General features: G+C 54.7%; 1 protein-coding gene across 4 annotated transcripts in view; it reads right to left on the reverse strand.

The window, feature by feature from the left end:
* CRYBG2 (crystallin beta-gamma domain containing 2) overlaps positions 1-17458 on the reverse strand; it is a 28374-nt gene that overhangs the window by 10570 nt on the left and 346 nt on the right. For 2 of the 4 annotated variants that reach the window (XM_019650099.1, XM_019650098.1), the window contains exons 2-14: positions 15538-15607; positions 13191-13930; positions 5577-8091; positions 5094-5141; positions 4900-5012; positions 4606-4735; positions 2649-2788; positions 1711-1837; positions 1435-1470; positions 957-1093; positions 669-795; positions 261-400; positions 46-172 (exon numbers count right to left, since the gene is read on the reverse strand). In XM_019650099.1, coding sequence (XP_019505644.1) covers positions 46-172; positions 261-400; positions 669-795; positions 957-1093; positions 1435-1470; positions 1711-1837; positions 2649-2788; positions 4606-4735; positions 4900-5012; positions 5094-5141; positions 5577-8091; positions 13191-13930; positions 15538-15607 — 4450 coding nt within the window. Of the gene's footprint in view, positions 1-45; positions 173-260; positions 401-668; positions 796-956; positions 1094-1434; positions 1471-1710; positions 1838-2648; positions 2789-4605; positions 4736-4899; positions 5013-5093; positions 5142-5576; positions 8092-9808; positions 9953-13190; positions 13931-15537; positions 15608-17458 lie in introns of those variants that run through there. The other 2 variants (XM_019650100.1, XM_019650101.1) reach the window with 2 other exon arrangements.

Below are 17458 nucleotides of genomic sequence, written 5' to 3' on the forward strand. Positions count from 1 at the left end.
GCCCCACTCTTCCGGAGGCCCCCGCTCCCTGCGGCGGGCACCCACCTGCAGGATCGGCTGCAGCGAGGCGAGGGCGCTGTTGCCCGCACCCCAGTCGTAGCAGTTGCGGTACACGCCCTTCTCCAGCACATACTGTTCCCCGGAGAAGCCCACCTCCTGATAGGCCACCCACCTGTGGAAGGGTGGGACGCGAGTCAGCGGGTGAAGCCGGCACCAATCCTGGAACCGCCCCCAGCCCGCAGGCTCCGGAGGTCACTCACACTCCGCTGAGCACGTGGATAGCCTGCGTGTGGGGTCCGTGTCGCGCCAGCTCCACGTCAGGCAATGGCTCGCTCACCTCTACGCCGTGCCCCTCGAAGTCCATGGCCTCAAACAGCACCACGGCCGGGTCCGCGAAGTCCTGGGCCCCAAGAATAGTCAGGTCTTTCCCGCCTACCGACGGAAACCCCTGGGACTGACCAGGCCCCTGGGAGGCAGCCCACCAAGGGACTTTGGGGTGAGGGGATCGGTGTGGCCTGGGGAAGAGCAGCAGGAGGAATAGAGGCCAGACCTCAGGGAACACTTTCAGGTGCTCAGGTGAACAGGGAGGTGGAGCACAAATTCTTCCCTCAACAAATTGTACCGGGGAAGGTATGGCTGAGGCCAGAGGCCCAATTGCCCTTGCCTACCGTCCGGATGATCCGCAGGGAGGTCAGCGCCTCATCATAGCCTCCCCAGTGTGACCAGTCAGCATATTCTCCCTCCTCCAGCAGATACTGGTGGCCCCGGAAGCCCTCCTTCTCATAGCCCACCCAGCTGGGGGAAGACAGAAGGGAACAAACAGGCTCAGTCACAGGAGGCCCCTAGATGTATAAGGCAGCTAGCTCCCGGCACCCCTAGGCAGCCAGATCACCCCCACCCCCAGGGTAGAGGCCAGTGAGGAGGATAAGGTAGAAGGAAGGGTTCTGAGTCCTTACCAGCCCCCAAGAACTCGCAGGGACCCCACGGAGGCCAGATGGGGGCTGTGGCTGTCCTCTGGCTGCTGAAGGTTGTAGATGTCTCCGCTCACTTCCCAACTCCGGCCCTGAAAATCTGGGGCCTCATATACTACAGCCTAGGGGAAGGGGGTGGTGGGGTTGATGGGGAGTGATCTGGACCCAAACCCAGCCAGCCCAGGATGGCTCTGCCCAGCATCAGCCCAGAGCTAAGCTCTCCCACTCCTTCACTGAGCCCCATGCCCTTATGTAACGCCTGTCACTTCTCTGACCTCTGACCAGGTCCTTATACATCAAAAGCCAGTTCCCAGTGAGCCCATCAGGTTCCACTATCCCAGACCCAGCTTCTGGCCCCCAGGGCCCTCATCTCCCATCTTCCAGTTCAGGCCACCGTAGCCACACACATACACCCCACCCCCCACACCCAAAGGCCCTCTTTGACCCAGAAGCCCAGACTTACCTTGGGTTCCCCTGGCTTCTCCACTCTTGGGCAGCCCTACAAAGGAGACAGAGCTGAGACACCGGCCCAGAGGTTGGGGAAGACAGCTGGGGCTGGTGATCTAAGATTTACTTGATTCTGAGGCCCCTAAAACTGGCTGACCCCATGTCCTCCCTCTCCCCCATCTCTTGGACTAATCCTCCCTTTCCTTAAACTCCATTCCAAGTAAGAGTTCCCAGGCCCTGCCTCTTGCTCCAGATTCTAGGACAAGGCTACTTGGGACCACCTACTCCTTACCAATCTCATGGGCTTCAGGGAGCCCACACTGGAGTTCGATGTACCCCAGGGCTCTGAGGTGGGGTACTCTCCAGGCTCCAGGATGCAGGGAGTGTCTTCAAAGAAAGGTTTGGGGTACAGCAGCCACCTGGGGGGAGGCAGAGAGGCAGCTGTATCCAGATGCCCAGGGACACAGATTGGTAGATGGAAGGGAAGTTTTAGAGGAGAGGGTGTTTTGGGGGAGAGGCCCCTGTCAAGGGGATTCTGGAGAACATTTCAGGTACCCATAATCTTTTGCAGTAGCCACTCTATCAGTCTCCCTTCCTCTGGCCTGGCCCTCTCTAATTTCACACAGCAGCTGGAGAGTTCTTTCTAATAGCACACATACCTGCTTGAACACCCCCCAGTAACTCCCAGTTAGCTCACAATACAGCCCAGCTGCAGTAGAGGCCCATCAGACCTTCCTCCTGGGTCTCACATTTCCCCACTTGCTGTTTTCTCTGGCCGGACTGAACTTTCGAAGCTTAAGATCTCTCACCTCTGGGCCTTTGGGGGTGTTGTTCCCCTGCTAGATATACTCTTTCCCCCATTCATTCAATTAACAAATATTTAGGGGCATCTACCCTGTGCCAGGCCCTGCTTCAGGCATCAGTGATACAGTAGTGAATAAAACATACAAAATCCCTGCCGTCAAGGAGCTTAGATTCTTCTGGGACAAACTCATCCCAGCTGAGGTGTCTCCTCCTGCAGGAAGGCTTCTCTGACCTCAGGCTGGTTTGGTGCTGTGTGCTCCCACAGCTCTGGGCTGCCCCATTCAGGAACTCTTGATTGCCACTGTCTGCTTACTTGCCTGTCCCCACCAGTAGACTGAGGACTTCTTGAGGGCAGGAACTGTGACCTTCTGTGTTACCAGCACAGTGCATATTAAATGAAGGGGTTCCAGAACAGCCCAGACTCACAGTCCTGCAGAGACAGTGGCAGATGCCACCTGCAGGGGCCTCTCCAGGCTCTGGGGGTCCTTCAAGGCCTCGGTTAGCTTCACTTGCTCCCCCTTGAGACCCTCCTCAGAGTACAGTCTGATCTCTGGGGTAATGTAGTCCTGTGGGAGAGGGGTGGGAAAATGAAATGTAAAACAGCACCCCTCAGATACTACCTCCTGCCCTCACCTGCTTCCCCGTCTATCCAGCCAGGCCTCTAGGGGAGCTTCTAGGAAACCTTCGTGGCTGTCTGCCCAGAAGCCGGGAGAATGACTGGGGTGTTTTCTCAAGGTCAGCCAGACAAGTGGAGACCAAAGTCCTTGCTGGTCCCACGCTGGACCTTTGGGACATGAGACGAAAGTTCCCAACAGGTGCCATGCCTTTCTCCTTGTCTCTGGGCAGCCTAACTTTCAGCCTGGTAGAGGGCTGGGGGGGATGGACTGCTTCCTGAAGTCTCACTTTGACCCTTCCTTTATGTACCACTCCTGACCCTACCCAGGCTGGTTCCACCTGCACCTCATTCCAGGCGACAGCAGGTCCTCTACATGCTGGGTGGTTCTTCCTCACCAGGACAATTTTCACTCACTCCTTCATCAATCAGATGCTTATGAAGCATCTACTGAGTGTAAGGCATGGTGCTAAGGGCATGTCCCATCCCATCTCAGTCCTCCCCGTGGGAGTTATTACTTCATTCGCAGACTAGGAAAGTGAGGCTCAGTGAAGTTAAGTGGCCTTCCCAAGGGCACGCAGTCTGTCAGTAGCAGGGCAAAGAACAGAGCAGTTTAGTTCACTGTTGCAAATCAGCACCTCCCATGTGCCTGAAACACACTAGGTACCCAATCAATGCTGCATGAATCAAATGAATCCAGGTCCACCTGACTTCAAAGCCCTTGTTTTTCTCTTGAACCTCGTAACCTCCCACTCGAAGATGAATTTATTGTGAGAAGCTCACAGTAAACTGTCCATAAACATTTGTGTGTTTCTGGAGAGGCTTTGAAAACTGTCCCCTCCTTTACACGCCTGGGCCACTGGCCTAATTAACACTCATCACCTCTCAAACTCTCTTACCAGGAAGATTGCAACAGCTCTGGACTTGGAGTTATTCCTCCTTTCTTTAAACATCAAACAAAATGTCTGATTGGCCCTGCTTTCTCTTCTGTTTCTCCTTCGTGGCCAAGATGGTTTTGTCAAGCTTAATTTCGGTAGCTTGTAAATTGGTGTTATGAAAACGATGCTGGTTTTTTTCCCCACTTTACAGATATGAAACCATAATATTGACTATGCCTTTTCAAACCACATATCCCTCCCTCAAATTCAGAGGATTCCCATCCAGTCTTTTCTCCTCCTGGCAGCCAGAGGGGTGTTTATAAATCTCTGATCTGATTATATGGCTTTCCTGCTGCAACCCCCACCCTGCTACCCTAGCTTGACCCTGAGTCCTGCAGGGCAGAGAGCAGGCCTCCCCCATCTCACACCCCATTGCCTGGTGTGGTGGCTGGCTCACGGCAGACATTAACGAGCATCCTTGAGCTAATGAATGAACAAATGTCAGAGGTACCTTGGGTCTGACTGTGGGCCTAAGCGCCTGGGCCCTGGGGGTGGGCAAGCACCCATATCCACCCCCAACTGTTTCTGCTGTTCTAACTGAACCTTTCTCTGGTGCCAGCTCAAACGTCCCCGGGCAGCTTTCCCAAGCTGGGGCTTGGCCTCTGCCTGGCCCCTGCCTCCCCAAGCCAGGCTGAGCACTCCCCAGAACACTGTTGGCTCCAAGGTCAGGAATCTATAAGTTAGTTCCTAATAAACCCCCTTTTGCCCCTTACCCCGTATGATCTCTCCCAGATTCCAGCTCTAGGTGCCTGAGGCTGTCTCCCTTCTCAAGGCCCAGGGCCCAGGGTATACAGGGCAACAACCACCCCCAGCCCCGCCCCAGCCCACTCACCCGGACAACCCTCCTCAGGGAGCCGATGCCTTGGGTACTCCACCCTGGCCCTGAGGCTCTGAGTTCCACGTCTCCTTCAGGCAGGACCAGCTTCTGGCCCTGGAACTCCACCTCTTCATAGATCGCCCAGCTGTGGGCACAGAAACCCTGGGTCACTGGGTGGAAGAGGATACACCCAAAAGGCAGGGTCTCTGGGAAATGGGGTTTCTGCCAGGTTGGCCTGGGCACTTTTAACTGCCCCAGGTTCACAGGCAGCCCCCTCTATCCCCCCATCCCCGGGTACTCCGAACTCACCAGCCTCGCACCACCCTTACGGAGGCCACGCGGGCCCAGCCAGAGGCATCAGCAATGTCATCCCAAACCTCCCTGCTACTGCCTTGGCAGCCGGGCTCCGAGAAGAGGACTATCTAGAGAAGGCACAAAGGAGGTCCTCAGGCTCTGTCCCCAGGCCCCCACCTCGTGCTGCACACTTGCCCCCACCTCCCTACCTTTCCAGGCCTGGTGTTCAGCTTGCCCTGGTTCTTCAATGCTGGGCTCTGGAAGTGAAAGTGGTAATAAGTCTTGCGGGGTCATATCCTCACTGCCTCCCACAACCTGCCATTTCAGGCATCCCACATCCTCCCTATTGGCCTCCACCCCCACCCCCTCACCCCCAGAGGATGCCACATTTGTCTCCAACCTCCAGGGGCCTCATTACCCTGTCCCAGGAGCTGGGTCCCTATCCCTCCCCTTCCCCAGCTTCCAAGAGATCGGAGCCATTATGCCCTTTGGAATCCACAGTGCAAACCCTCGCCGTTTGGACAGAAAGAATGAGGCTCTGAGAAGTGGCTTGCACAGGGTCACACTGAGCCAGACCTCAGGCCCAAAGCTTTGGCTTCTGGAGACTGTGCCTCCCAGTACCATGGTCCTCACACCATTTAAACCCTGGTAAGGCCAGGCACCCTCCCTTGCCCACCCAAGGCCTCACTTACCCAGCCCTCAAGGGGCCTGGCACTTTCAGGCTTCTCTGGCAGCGGCCTTTCACTGCAGAGAAGGGGCAGTTGTCCTGGCACCTTCCTGAGCCCCGGTGCCCCATGGGGTGGCAGAGCAGATAGTTTTGTGCCCAGTGGTTCCAGACCACCAAAGAGAAGGCTGCCTCCAAGACGGGAAGTGGGCCTGCTGCTTGCCTGCAACTCTGGCCCTGGCTTTGAATGGGAGCCCTTGGCCTCTGTGACATGTTTCTTCATCATCTCCATAGGAGAGGAAGAGGCCTGCAGGGGCCTGGCTGGGCGGGAGTCCCAGGCGGGGCTGGGACTGGCTTTCTCCTGCCTGCGCTGGAGCTTCTCGTCTTCACTCAGGTAGGGGTTCTCTGGCTCCTCTTCCTCCTCCTCTTCTTCCAGTGCAGGAACCTCCTGGGGGCTGGGCCCCAGCACCCACTGCCCAGGCTGGTCCTCCTCGATGGTGGGCAGCGTGGCATACATGGCCAGGTAAGAGGAGCGGGGGGCTCGTGGCAGCCGGTGAGTGCGGAGGATCTCAGGGGCCTCCATGCTCCGCAGGGTATCCAGGAAAATCTCCAGGTCAGCTGCCAGGGCCACCTCCTCCTCCTTCCTTGTTGGCTCTGGGAGCACCTTGCCCTTGGTGGAGTCAAGGACAAGCTGGGACTCCAGACTGGCCTCTGCTCCCATCGGCACTGGGGCCGGGGGGACTCCTGGGCTGGGAGGCACCTTGCTCACTGGGGAGGAGGGAACAGGGAGAACAGCTGGACCCTGGACAACCACTTTCTGGGTGGAAAATGGGACAGCAGAAGCACCAGGGCCCTGGAGAACCTCTTTTTGTGTGGGAGATGAGATGGGGCTCCCTTCAGAACCCTGGAAAGCCTTATCCTCCTTGGGGGATGGGCTAGCAGGAGCAGTCAGGCCTTGAACAGACTCTTCATTCGTAAGGGAAGGGGCAAGGCTGTCTTCAATACCCTGGACAACCTCTTTTGGGGTGTTAGGTCTGCCTTCTTGACCCTGGACAACCTTGGTTGCCTTGGGGGGTGAGGCAGCAGGAACACTAGTAGCCTGCACAACCTCTTTCTGGGTGAGAGCTGGGTCAGCAGGAACACCAGGGCCCTGTACTATCTCTTTCTGGGTGAGGGAGAAAATAGGGACATTTTCAGAGTCCTGAACAACCTTATTCTTTGGGGAAGATGGAATAGAAAGATTTCCTGGGCTGGGGTCAGCCTTCCTTCTTGCAGAGGATGGAGCAAGAGATTGTCCAGGGACTGTAACAACGTCACTCCTTACCATGGGCCTGACGGTGGCAGCAGGGGGATCTGTGAGCCCTTCCCTTTTTACAGAGGGCAGGGCTTGGGATGCCCTGAGATCAAGAGTAAGCTGGGCCCTGGGGAGAGTGGGCACCACAGGCTGCTCAGGGGAGTGCACTAGGCCCAGGGAGGGGGTGTGGGTCTGGACAGGGAACTGGGTGGGGCAGGAGGCTTCCTGCACCCTTGGGACCTCATGGGCCCTGGTGGCCCGGGCTCGGCCCTGGTCTTGGTCTGGGTGAACTGCAGACACATCCCGGTTTTGAGGTGGGTGAGCACCCTCTGGGATGCCTGCAGGGGCCAGGGCAGATCTGTCTTTTGGCTCTGTTGTCCCCATCTTAGGCAACTGTCCCACGGCTGTGCCCCCTGTGCTGCCCAGACCTGGACTCCTTGGCACAGCAGCCATGGGCCTGGAAAGCCGGTTGGCAGGTGGGTTTCGCTCAACAGGCACCAGGCTGCTTAATAGCTCCAGGGCCTGACTTCGGCTGGGAGAGCCCTCAGCCTTGGGGCTCACCACGATTGTCCGGACTGTGCGCACAGCATTGCGGCCCCTTGACAGGGCTTCACCAGGGAGCGCTGGCCCCAAGGTCACAGAGCTGCTCACTCGTCGGTCCACGTGCCCTCCCATCACCACAGTGGTCCGCACAGTGCGTGTCACTCGCCGTTCCTTGAGGCTTGCACCTGGGTGGGGGCTCGGCTCACGGGGCCCAGGCAGAGGCACCAAAAGCTCAGTCCTGGACATGGCTCCCAGGCTTGGCGGCTCAGTTCTGGGTCCTTGGGGGCTGCCATCACCCTGGTCCACAGCCTCTTTCAGCCTCCCCACCAGCCTTTTCTCCTTGGGAGGTAGTGTGTACTTCTTGGAGAAGATGGGCCCGTGGCTCTGGAAGCTCTCGGAGCCAGCCCCATGCCTGGGGCCTTGGTGATTAAGAGTCTCTTCCGGTGCAGCAAAGCCATTGACTTCCTCTCCATGGTGGCAGTACCCATATAGCTCCTCCTGAGGGCCTTCCATCTGGGCCCCGGACACCAGGGACACCTTGTGAAAATGGTGTCTTATCTCTTCCTGGGCAGGGGGCCGCTGCCGCCATGTCAGTCTGGCACTTACTACTCGGGCCTCGGCCCTAGCTGGGGGCCCACCTGCCTCCTCCATGTTGGGCTCCAGCAACCTGTCCTGAAGTGCCCTTGGCTCACTGCAGCCCAGCTCCCTGTAGATGGTGCCAGAAAGGAGAGAGACGGGTTAGGGGTGGTGAGGGTGGCTCTCCATAGCGCAGAATAACCACCCCTGCCAAGGTCAGAGTGGGTAACCTCAGGCAAGTCATTTGACCTTTTGGGTCCATTTCTTCACCTGTAAAATGGGCATGGTACTCTCAGCTGTCCCACCCCTTTCCCCACTTTCAGATGATCCCCTATGCCAGGGGTCGGCAAACTGCAGCTGGCGAGCCACATGCGGCCCTTTGGGTACATACATGTGGCTCTGAAGTAAAATTGAAAATGACAATAAAACTATCAGTTTCATTTATAAAATTTTTAAAGGATATTATTCACATAATGGTGATTTCATTTGTTTTATGGCTCTCGAATAATTATTTTAAATTGTTGTGAGGGACAGGATTGGCTCTTCCGTCTCCAAAGTTTGCCGACCCCTGAACTATGCCAGGGTCCTTCCAGACATGAAACTGAGGCCCGAGACTGGAAAAAGAGGGAAGACAGAGAGAGCAGAAAGGTATATGGTCTAACCCACTGGTCTATGGATGAAGCTGGGACTCTGCCCAAGGAGCCCTGGGTCTAGTCCTCCAGGAGCCCCCAAAACTAGAAAACCAGAAACTGAAAACTGGGCAACTGTTCTGACACTGTTCCTGCCATTTTGAAATAAGAAGGGAAGGAAAGACGGGCTTTGGCCTCAAGCAAAGCTGGCTTCCCCCTGACCCTGTCACTCACTAGCTAGATGACCTTGGGCAGGGCACTTCTTCCCTTCAAGTTTCGGGGTTCCCAGCCACAAAACTGTAATAATAAGAGTGTGTTTCATAGGGTTATTGTCAGGATCCAATAAGAGAGAAAGAACAAAAACTCGCCTTATAAACCAAAAGGCTGGCTCACAAACTTCATGCTGTCACCTTGGAGAATTGTGACCTAACCCTAGCAGGTGTGCTCAAGTGAGCATGTGGTGTGACTGAGCATAGGTGCACATCTGGGTGCATCTGTGGGTCTGAATGTAGCCCCTTAGGACCCAGCACTTTGGACTTGAATGCACTCGCTTCAATTTTCTCCTCGATGATTACTTCCCCCATGGTTCAGGTAAAGAAACCAAGGGTCAGAGAAGAGGAGTAGCTGGCCCAGGGTGAGGCATCTGCCAAGTTGCCAAGCTGGGGTTTGAATGCGTATCTGAATCCATGTCCAGACATCTTTCTTCTTGTCCCCGATGCCAAGACTCTGAGCACATCCAGCTATTCCTGTGGTCCTCGCCATCTCACCTTCATACCTTAAGGGGTGGGGCCTGGGTCCTAGTTCTTTTCTGACCCTCCTTGATCTCTGAGTCACCATTACCTCCTATACTAAATAGGGGATAATGATAACAACTGTCTGAGAAGACCTCTAAGCTCCCTAGAAACTCTCTGGTCAATCTCCCTGTTTTAATAGTAATAATAACAACAAAAGCCATTTGTTGAGGGCTTACTGTGTGCCAAACACCTTGCTAACTGCTTTATATTCATTGTCCTATGGAACCCTCAAAAGAATCCCATGCATTTGATATGTCATAAGGAATAAATTATTAATAAATTATCAACAAATATTCCCATTTTGCAGATGGGGGGAGCTCCGAGAGGTTAAGAAACTTGCCCAGAGTCACACAGCAGCAGAAGCAAGACTTGAACCCCAGCCCTAAGTGCTTAACCACCATATCAAACTCCCTGATGTATTTACCTGGTAAACTGAGATTCTGTCGTTTGGAGATTCACTTTTAAAGAGTCCCACAGCAGTCCTGGAGGGGTCATCCAGCCACCACTCTGACTTCCAGGCTGCACTGACCAGGGCAATCCTGTTCTCAGACCCCAAGGACCTGAGAAGTCAGCATGTTCATCCCCAGCCTCAGGCCCAACCTGTCTTCAGGTCTGCTCCTGCTCTCACGAGGCAGCCCCAGACCACTATAAGGGAGGTTAAGGCCAGAAATGGACCCATGCCCACAAGTGCCCTCCCCCATGTTTATCTTCCTCCCTCCTGAGAAGCTGGTGGAATCTAGAACTTTGACCCTGCCCTGTGGGCCCCAGCAGTGACTCAGTTTTTATGAGGGACAGAGATGAAAAGGCTGAGGCTCAGGGAAGCCTGATCTGACCCAGTGGCTATGACAGCATGTGGTCTGGCCCAGGGCAGTGTCTGAGTAGTAGCCCCAGAAAAGCCTTGTATATGGGGAAGGTGAGGGGCTGAGAGGGAGCCCCAATCCTTTCCCCAGGCCGAATTCCAGAGAGCAGGACACAATCAGACACCTAAGACCCTGGATTTTAGCTCTTCACTGAGGCGCCGACCCTCTCCCCTGTCCTCACTAAGGAGTCCCCTTTCTTCCAATAGAACCCCTGTCCTCCTTGTTGGGAATCCCCCACATGGAACTTCACCCCCTCACCGAGCCCCCCTGAGTCTCCTCTCCATTTCTGAATAACAGTAATAACAACTACCATTCTCTGAGAGTCCCTCTCCCTGATGGCATTAATAGTAAAAGACAAAACCTGGATTCTAAGACATTTATTCATTCATTCACTCATTCATTCACTCAATGCTAATTGTGTTAGGTTAGGTTCATCCAAAGCCAACTTTCCCATGAAGGTGGTATCCTCGGAATCCAGGGGTCAAAGAATTAGACATACAAACAGGAACCACATTTGGAAGACCCCATAGGCTTTGGCAAAGCAACAGGAAAGCAGCTTCAAAGGAAGCCATTGTTAATCTGATCAGATATTGTCAGTAACCTCCGAATAATCAGGATGCAATGTCTCTCTCAACCCAACCCTACCCCTGGACAACACCCCTGACAGTTACTCATTCCACACGCATGTGGTCATTCACTTCTGCTTGCTTACCTCTAGGGACAGGGAGGTCACCATTTGACAGTTGAACTGTCTGATCCCTGGACAGTCATGACTGCTAGAATGTTCTTCAAATGATGTTGGAATCTGCCCTCCTATAGCTCCCCTTTTTTGTCCTTGCTCTTAAGACACACCCCAATGACCCAGGTGCCTCTCCTAAGCCAGCAGAAGTGCCTATTCTCAAAGCCCTATCTTCTCCAGGGCCCCAAATCAGAAGTTGATTTGTTGGCAAGGTAACCTGTGACCTCCAAAAAAGGTGTGTGGGGCTGGGAAGGGAGAGGCTGAGGAAGGGGCGGGGGGAGTGTGGGAAAGAGCCTTGTCTAACCCAACAAGTCCTGGATTCTCCCCGCTTACCTGTGAGTCACCCCCAAACTAGGCCAAACCAGTCCACAGGCCTACATGCCCGAAAACACATGCTGCGTCACATAGGCATACACTGACACAGGGACAATACCAGCATAGACCCTCAGATTCTCACAGGCACAAAAACACACAGACACTTATACAGACTTATGCAGTCAGACATAAACACACAGAGTCAAAGTTACAAACACTCAAAGACACAGCGACATACAAGTCACACTCACAGAAACACAGAGACATAATGACGAAAGCATACATTCACAACACATACATGCATACAGTCAATTCACAGCCTCAAGACCTCCTCCTCTGGAAATTCACTTATACTTGAACACAGATGCACACCAACGGATGCATACACATTCCCACTTGCAGACCCAACTCTGTCCCGCCTCCCCACTCCCTATAATTGCCAATCCTGGCCCAGGAACCCTAGGGACATAGAAGGATGATGTCCCTGGAGGTCTACTTCCTCCTCTCTAAGTGAGCCCTAGCCTCCTGCTCGAGTCTGTCATTATCCACCTGGGCCCGAAATAGCCAGGGAGTGGCAGGTAGATCCCCAGCCCTCCCAGCTAAACCTACTGCTTCTCCTACACCCTCTTCAAGACCTGCCTCCTCCCCCTCCCTCTCTGCAGCCCTTCTCCTCCAGCTGGGGCACCCAGGCAGGTCTCTGAGCCAGCTGGGGTCCCACATCTCCCTCTTCCTTGCCTCAGGACCAGGTACCCTGACTCCTGCCCAGAGGCCTGGGCATCCCTGATGCTGCCTCTGCTAACACAGTGCAGCCAAATCCATCTCTACAGGGTCACAGAAAACCCTGGAGTCCACACAGCAACCACATTCAACCCTCCACTGTGTGCACAGAGCCAACGCGGCTTCTGAGAGGCAGGATAGATAAGTGGTTAGAGCACAGGCACTCGTGTTCAAATTCTGGCCCCTTCACTTGCTAGTTGACTTTGAGCAAGTGGTGTAACCTCTCTGAGCCTTAGGTTCCTCATTGTCATGGGTGCGTGGGGGTGCAGAGCAGGATTAGTCCTACTCCATGGGTCTTTTGTGACCATTAAATAGGATGATGTTTAGAAAACAAACCACAAATGACAGCCACCACCTTCATTAGAAACTTTTCAGAGCCCCATTTGAGGCCCAGTCCCCTACCTGGTGGTCCTAGAGAGGTCCCATGTTCACTCCCTCCTCAGTGAATTTTAAGGGACCTACCCTTTAACCTCTGAGCCTACCAGGCATATTTGGAAGAGTCATTTCAAACAAATAAAAACCAAGTCTCGAGAATCTTGGCGCCTGTTCCTGTGGTGGCTGACACAGAACCAGATGGGGGTAATTATTATTGTAACCGAGGCATTATTAATAAGCATCCCTGCTATTTTGGCAGCCCAGCTCTGGAGTTCAAAGCATGATACTGTAACCACCTCATCTCCAGCTACCAAATCTACTCAACTCAAGGCCCAGAGAGGTTAAGCAACTTGTCCCAGGACACCCAGCACTGTAGCTGGGTGCCTATTCCCAGATGAGCAAGGTCTGTGGTCTCCTGAACAGAACCAGGGAGTGGTGGGTATTGCTGAGGAGAAGAGGACCTCTCCCCCATCCTCTCCATGACAGGATCTTCCCCTCCTCAGATAGACAGGGGAGGAGAGCAGCAATGGGTTCCAGGAGACAGGCTGTGGGTTAGGGGAGGTATGAAAGGAGGGCAAGATGGGTGGGGAGAGGGTGGCAGAGTCAGTTCATGCTCAGGGAGCTGAATGAATGGGCCTAGAATTGGAGAAGTCTGGAGACAAGGCAGAGACCCCAGAGAGGGCAGCTAGAACAGTTTCTCCTCTTACCATTTCCCCATGTGGGGACAGACCTGTACTCACCGTCTGTGTGGGGACCCAGGTGTCCAGGGGGCCTGAAGCTCCTGCCGCTGGTCTGTGCTCTCCTGATGCGGTGGGGCTCTTAGCCAGGGCTCCTGGGGTGGTTCAGTCATGCACCCTGTGATGGGGCGGGGCCCCTGGGGAGGATTCCGCCGGCCCCTGGATTCCTTGGGGCAGAAGGGGTGGAGAGCTGGTTGGGCCGGTTTGGGCTCCTCACCCTCTTCCCCAGGTGCCTGCCCACACCCCTGCAGGATGACAGTGATGTGGTAGCGGGTCCTGCTGGCAGAGGAACGCTCAGGTAGAATCTGAGCCGGCACTGGCAGGGCTGGCTCTGGGGTGGCAGGCTCGCCCTTTGTCCCCGCTGCCATTGGGAAGGATGCTGGGCGGGGCAGCATGTCTTCCAGGTTGCCATGTGCCTCAGGATTCAGAGGGACCTCTGGGGCTATGTACGGGGGTTGCAGGCAAGCACTGTCTGGGATTTCCTGTTCTAACCGTCCAGGAACTGGCACAGGGCATGAGGGGTGCCTGGCACCAGCAGGCTCTGCTGCCAGTACTGGGCTCTCCAACCCCGCAGAGGCATAGTGGGCCATGTCAGAGGCACTGCCCACGGCTGGCCGCTGTAGGCGTCCCAGAGGCTGAGCGAGCCCCATGGAGCTGTGTTGTCGTCGTCGTCGTCGCTTCCAAAGCCAGGAACCACGGCTCGCTTCCCGAAGGTCCCATTCTGAGCAGCTCTGGGCTTGGCTCTGAGGGAAAGCAGAGGCAGGAGCCTGGTGACAGCGTCTTCCCCCTGCCCTCCAGGCACCCCTGATCACCCTTGACTGCTCTCTTTGGCGGAGGAGAAGCTGAGCAGAGCTCTGACATCAAGCAGAGCTGCCTTAAGAAGAGGCTGCCAGGGCCATGAGAGCTGGACGAAGGGGCAGAGCTCTGGGAAGACCCTTCAGCATTTAACTCATGCCCTCTCATTCTACATATGAGGAAAGCACGGCCCAAAGGGGACAGTGACATGACTAAAGTCACGTGTCAGGGCCCAACTCTCAGGCCAACTTCTACTTTCCCAGGCGTCTGCAGGTCTCCGGCCCTTTGGAACCAGCTGCCCTGGGGATTAGGGGCTGCGTGGGCACGCCTGCCACAGGTGCCCATGGCCTCTGCTCGATCCAGGCTTTCAGAGAGCCTGCAGCCACCTCCCCAGTACCCTCCCACCTGAGATTCCCAGGCACACCTGGGAGGAATTAGCTGGGCATAGAGATATACCTGGGACATGAGGTTTCCCCTGAAAATAGGATAAACCTGACCTCTATCTGCTGTCTTTCCCCTGGGGCCAACCAAGCCTGATTGTGGGAGTGAGGGGAAAGGATCCAGGATTCCATACCCATGTGGACACTGCCCCCCAAACCACCAGTTTTCAGGGCTGGGCTTGTGCTCCTGGCAATAGAGGAATCAAGTCTGGGTCAAAATTCCTCCTAGTGGGGGACTTTGATCCCAAATGCCTCAATTTACTCATCTGTGAAATAGATGCAGCCACTCATTCTCCAGGGGCTAAATACCTCAAGAGATAGGAAGGGAGAGTGATTCATGCGGGGGCCTGAAGCGAGGCAACCCAGGCTTGAATCCCAGCTCTGCTACTTTCTAGCAGCAATACCTCCTGCATCTCAGTTTCCCCCTGTATAAAATGGGTGTGATAATAACACTACCTGCTTTCTGGGGGAGCTGTGAAGACTGCATGAGATAATCCATGCAGAGCACTGGCACATAACAAGTATTCAATTAAGCACTAGTAATTATTAATGGTATTCAGGACCACAGAGAGACACACAGCTGTTTGAGCCAACTCCAGAGACCATCTCCTTCTCCAAGGGGAGGACACCCAGTACTGCCCAATCCGTGGCTCAGGTACCCACTGCAGATGGAGAAACTGTGGCCATAAGGTTAAGTCACTGGCCCAGTGTCACCCCCAGGGGTCCATGCCAGGAAGTGGGGAAAAGGAGCCAAAGATGGGGAGAGGTCAAGCTAAACTCAAAAGTGTGGGGAAGGGGGTCCTGGGAACAGGCACTGACCCAATATACTTCCCTGGGGGCCCAGCATTAGGAAGCTCATGTTCCCTGAGCACCTAGGCCCCATGTTAGAGGTTCTACATCCATTACCTCATTTCTCACAGCAGCCCTGAGACGCATTACTGTTCCCATTTTGCAGATGGGGAAACTGAGGTTCAGAGGTGAGGAGTGATCTGCCCAGGGTCACCCAGTGAATTAGTGGCAGAGGGAGGACTAGAGAACCCCAGTGGCCTGACTTATGAGTCAGGGTTCTCAGGGCCTGCCCCTCCCAAAGCTTCTGCCTTTGCATTCTCTCCTACCTTGAGGCTGACATTGCTGGTGCTGCCCTGGTCCTGGGCCAGGTTAGGGCAGCTCTGGCCACCCCAGGGCCTGGGAAGGAAGCACAGGGGGAAGGGAGTGAGGTAGCCTCCTACTCTTTACCCCAAGACTGGACCCCGGCCCTCCCCCCACTTCTCTCAGACCCACAGGCAGGATGAGCTCCTGAAACCTGGGGAAGGGGGTAGTGTTATAGAGCAGCCTTCTTTCTGCTCCCTCTCCCAACTGTTCACTGTAGCCCCAGAGACACAGATAAGGAAGGCTTGGAACAAAAGTAGGGACTAGGCCTGTATCAGCGCTAGAATAGAGAAAAAGGACAGTGCCCCAATAATTCAAAAGCTCGCCATTTGCTGAGACCCTCCCTGTGCCAGGCTTAGCACTATGTATCGTGACTACATGATCTCCTTTAAATTCCATAATAATCCTGAAAGTTGTATATTAGTGCCCCATTTTTCAGATAAGGAAACTAAAGCCCAGAGAGGTGAAGTGACTTGCCTGGAGTCACACAGCTAATAAACCTTGAAATTAAGATACTCCAAAGGCTGATTGGACATCACCACACTAATAGGGGCAAGATGGGGAAGTGCCCTGGCTGCCTCCTCCATGCATTTTACCCCTCACCCCAGGAAATCAGCAGGAATCTGAGGCCTGTGCCTTGGTGCCAGAATCCCTTTCCCACAGCTGGTGAGAACTGAGTCCAAGTGCACACATGGAATGTGTCATCGTGCTGGCGCAGTAGCCTTCACAGTCCCTCCCCTGCCCTCCACGCCCAACTCACCTGCATCTCAACCCCACCTCCTGTCAAATGGGGGGAAAAGGGAGGGGCAGTGCCACCTGGGCCTATAGGGCAGATTCCTGCCAGACAGGGTAAAGGGGGAGGGCGTGTCTTCCAGCGGGGGTGGGGGGCGGGGAGGCGGAAAAGGCACTGGCAGGTGTGGGCACCACCCCATCCCTACCCCCAGGGCACCCAGGCTTCCGGGCATAGGGTGGCTAGGCCTTCCCCTCCACTGTCACTTTGGGGTGAGAGAGCAGTACAAACCCCTCCCATAACTCTGCCCCCACCACACCCTGATCCCTCCCAGAGGGAGCTGAAGACAGTTGTGTCATGATAAGATCAGAACAAATTGCCCAGTAACTGCATAGCACACAAACACCCCACCCTCTTTTTGGATACAGGGCCTAGGAGCTACTGGGGTCCTCTTCACTATTCCCGCTCCCAGTCACTCTACCCCACCATCCACTGGGCCTTTTTCCTCCCACCCAAATATCAGCTACCAGTGACTGGCTTGGAAAGGCGAAGTAATTTGTTCAAGGTCACATGGCCAGTGGCACGTAGGGTTAGAACAGAGCTCTGGCCCGCTGGCTTGCAGTCCTGCAGTCTGTCAAAGCAACAGAACTGCCCAAGCCTTCAAGGATGTGAGCTCTGGAGTCAGACTGCTCAAGCTTGTATCCCAACTCCACCACTTCGCAGCTGTGTGACGTTGGGCAGGTGACTTCACGTCTCTGAACCTCCATTTCCATACCTGAATCACAGAATACCTGTCTCATAGAGCTGCTGTTAGGATTAAATGAGATAATGTAGATAAGGTATGAAGCAAGTGGCAAATAAAGGTTGATTATTACAATCTGGGATGACAGGGCATCCCATGGCATCTAAGGACAAATTCAGTGCAGCCTGAGATTGCTCAGGAACCTGTCATACTCATGACAAAGGGACACGAAGACCAGAGGGAAACTGGCTTGTGATGTGAGAATCAAAGTCCACGGAGGCGGAAGGAGCTACTATGTGTACTACATTTGCCTTTAAATTGTGTCCTCAGGAGAGGAAACCATTGTCTGCAAGGCACTAGCCTGACTTAGGAAATTGCAAAAGTTGTTTTAAAGTCTTAAAGGAGCACAAGGACT

The sequence above is a fragment of the Hipposideros armiger genome, unplaced genomic scaffold, assembly GCF_001890085.2.
Source record: "Hipposideros armiger isolate ML-2016 unplaced genomic scaffold, ASM189008v1 scaffold_138, whole genome shotgun sequence".
Taxonomy (NCBI): domain Eukaryota; kingdom Metazoa; phylum Chordata; class Mammalia; order Chiroptera; family Hipposideridae; genus Hipposideros; species Hipposideros armiger.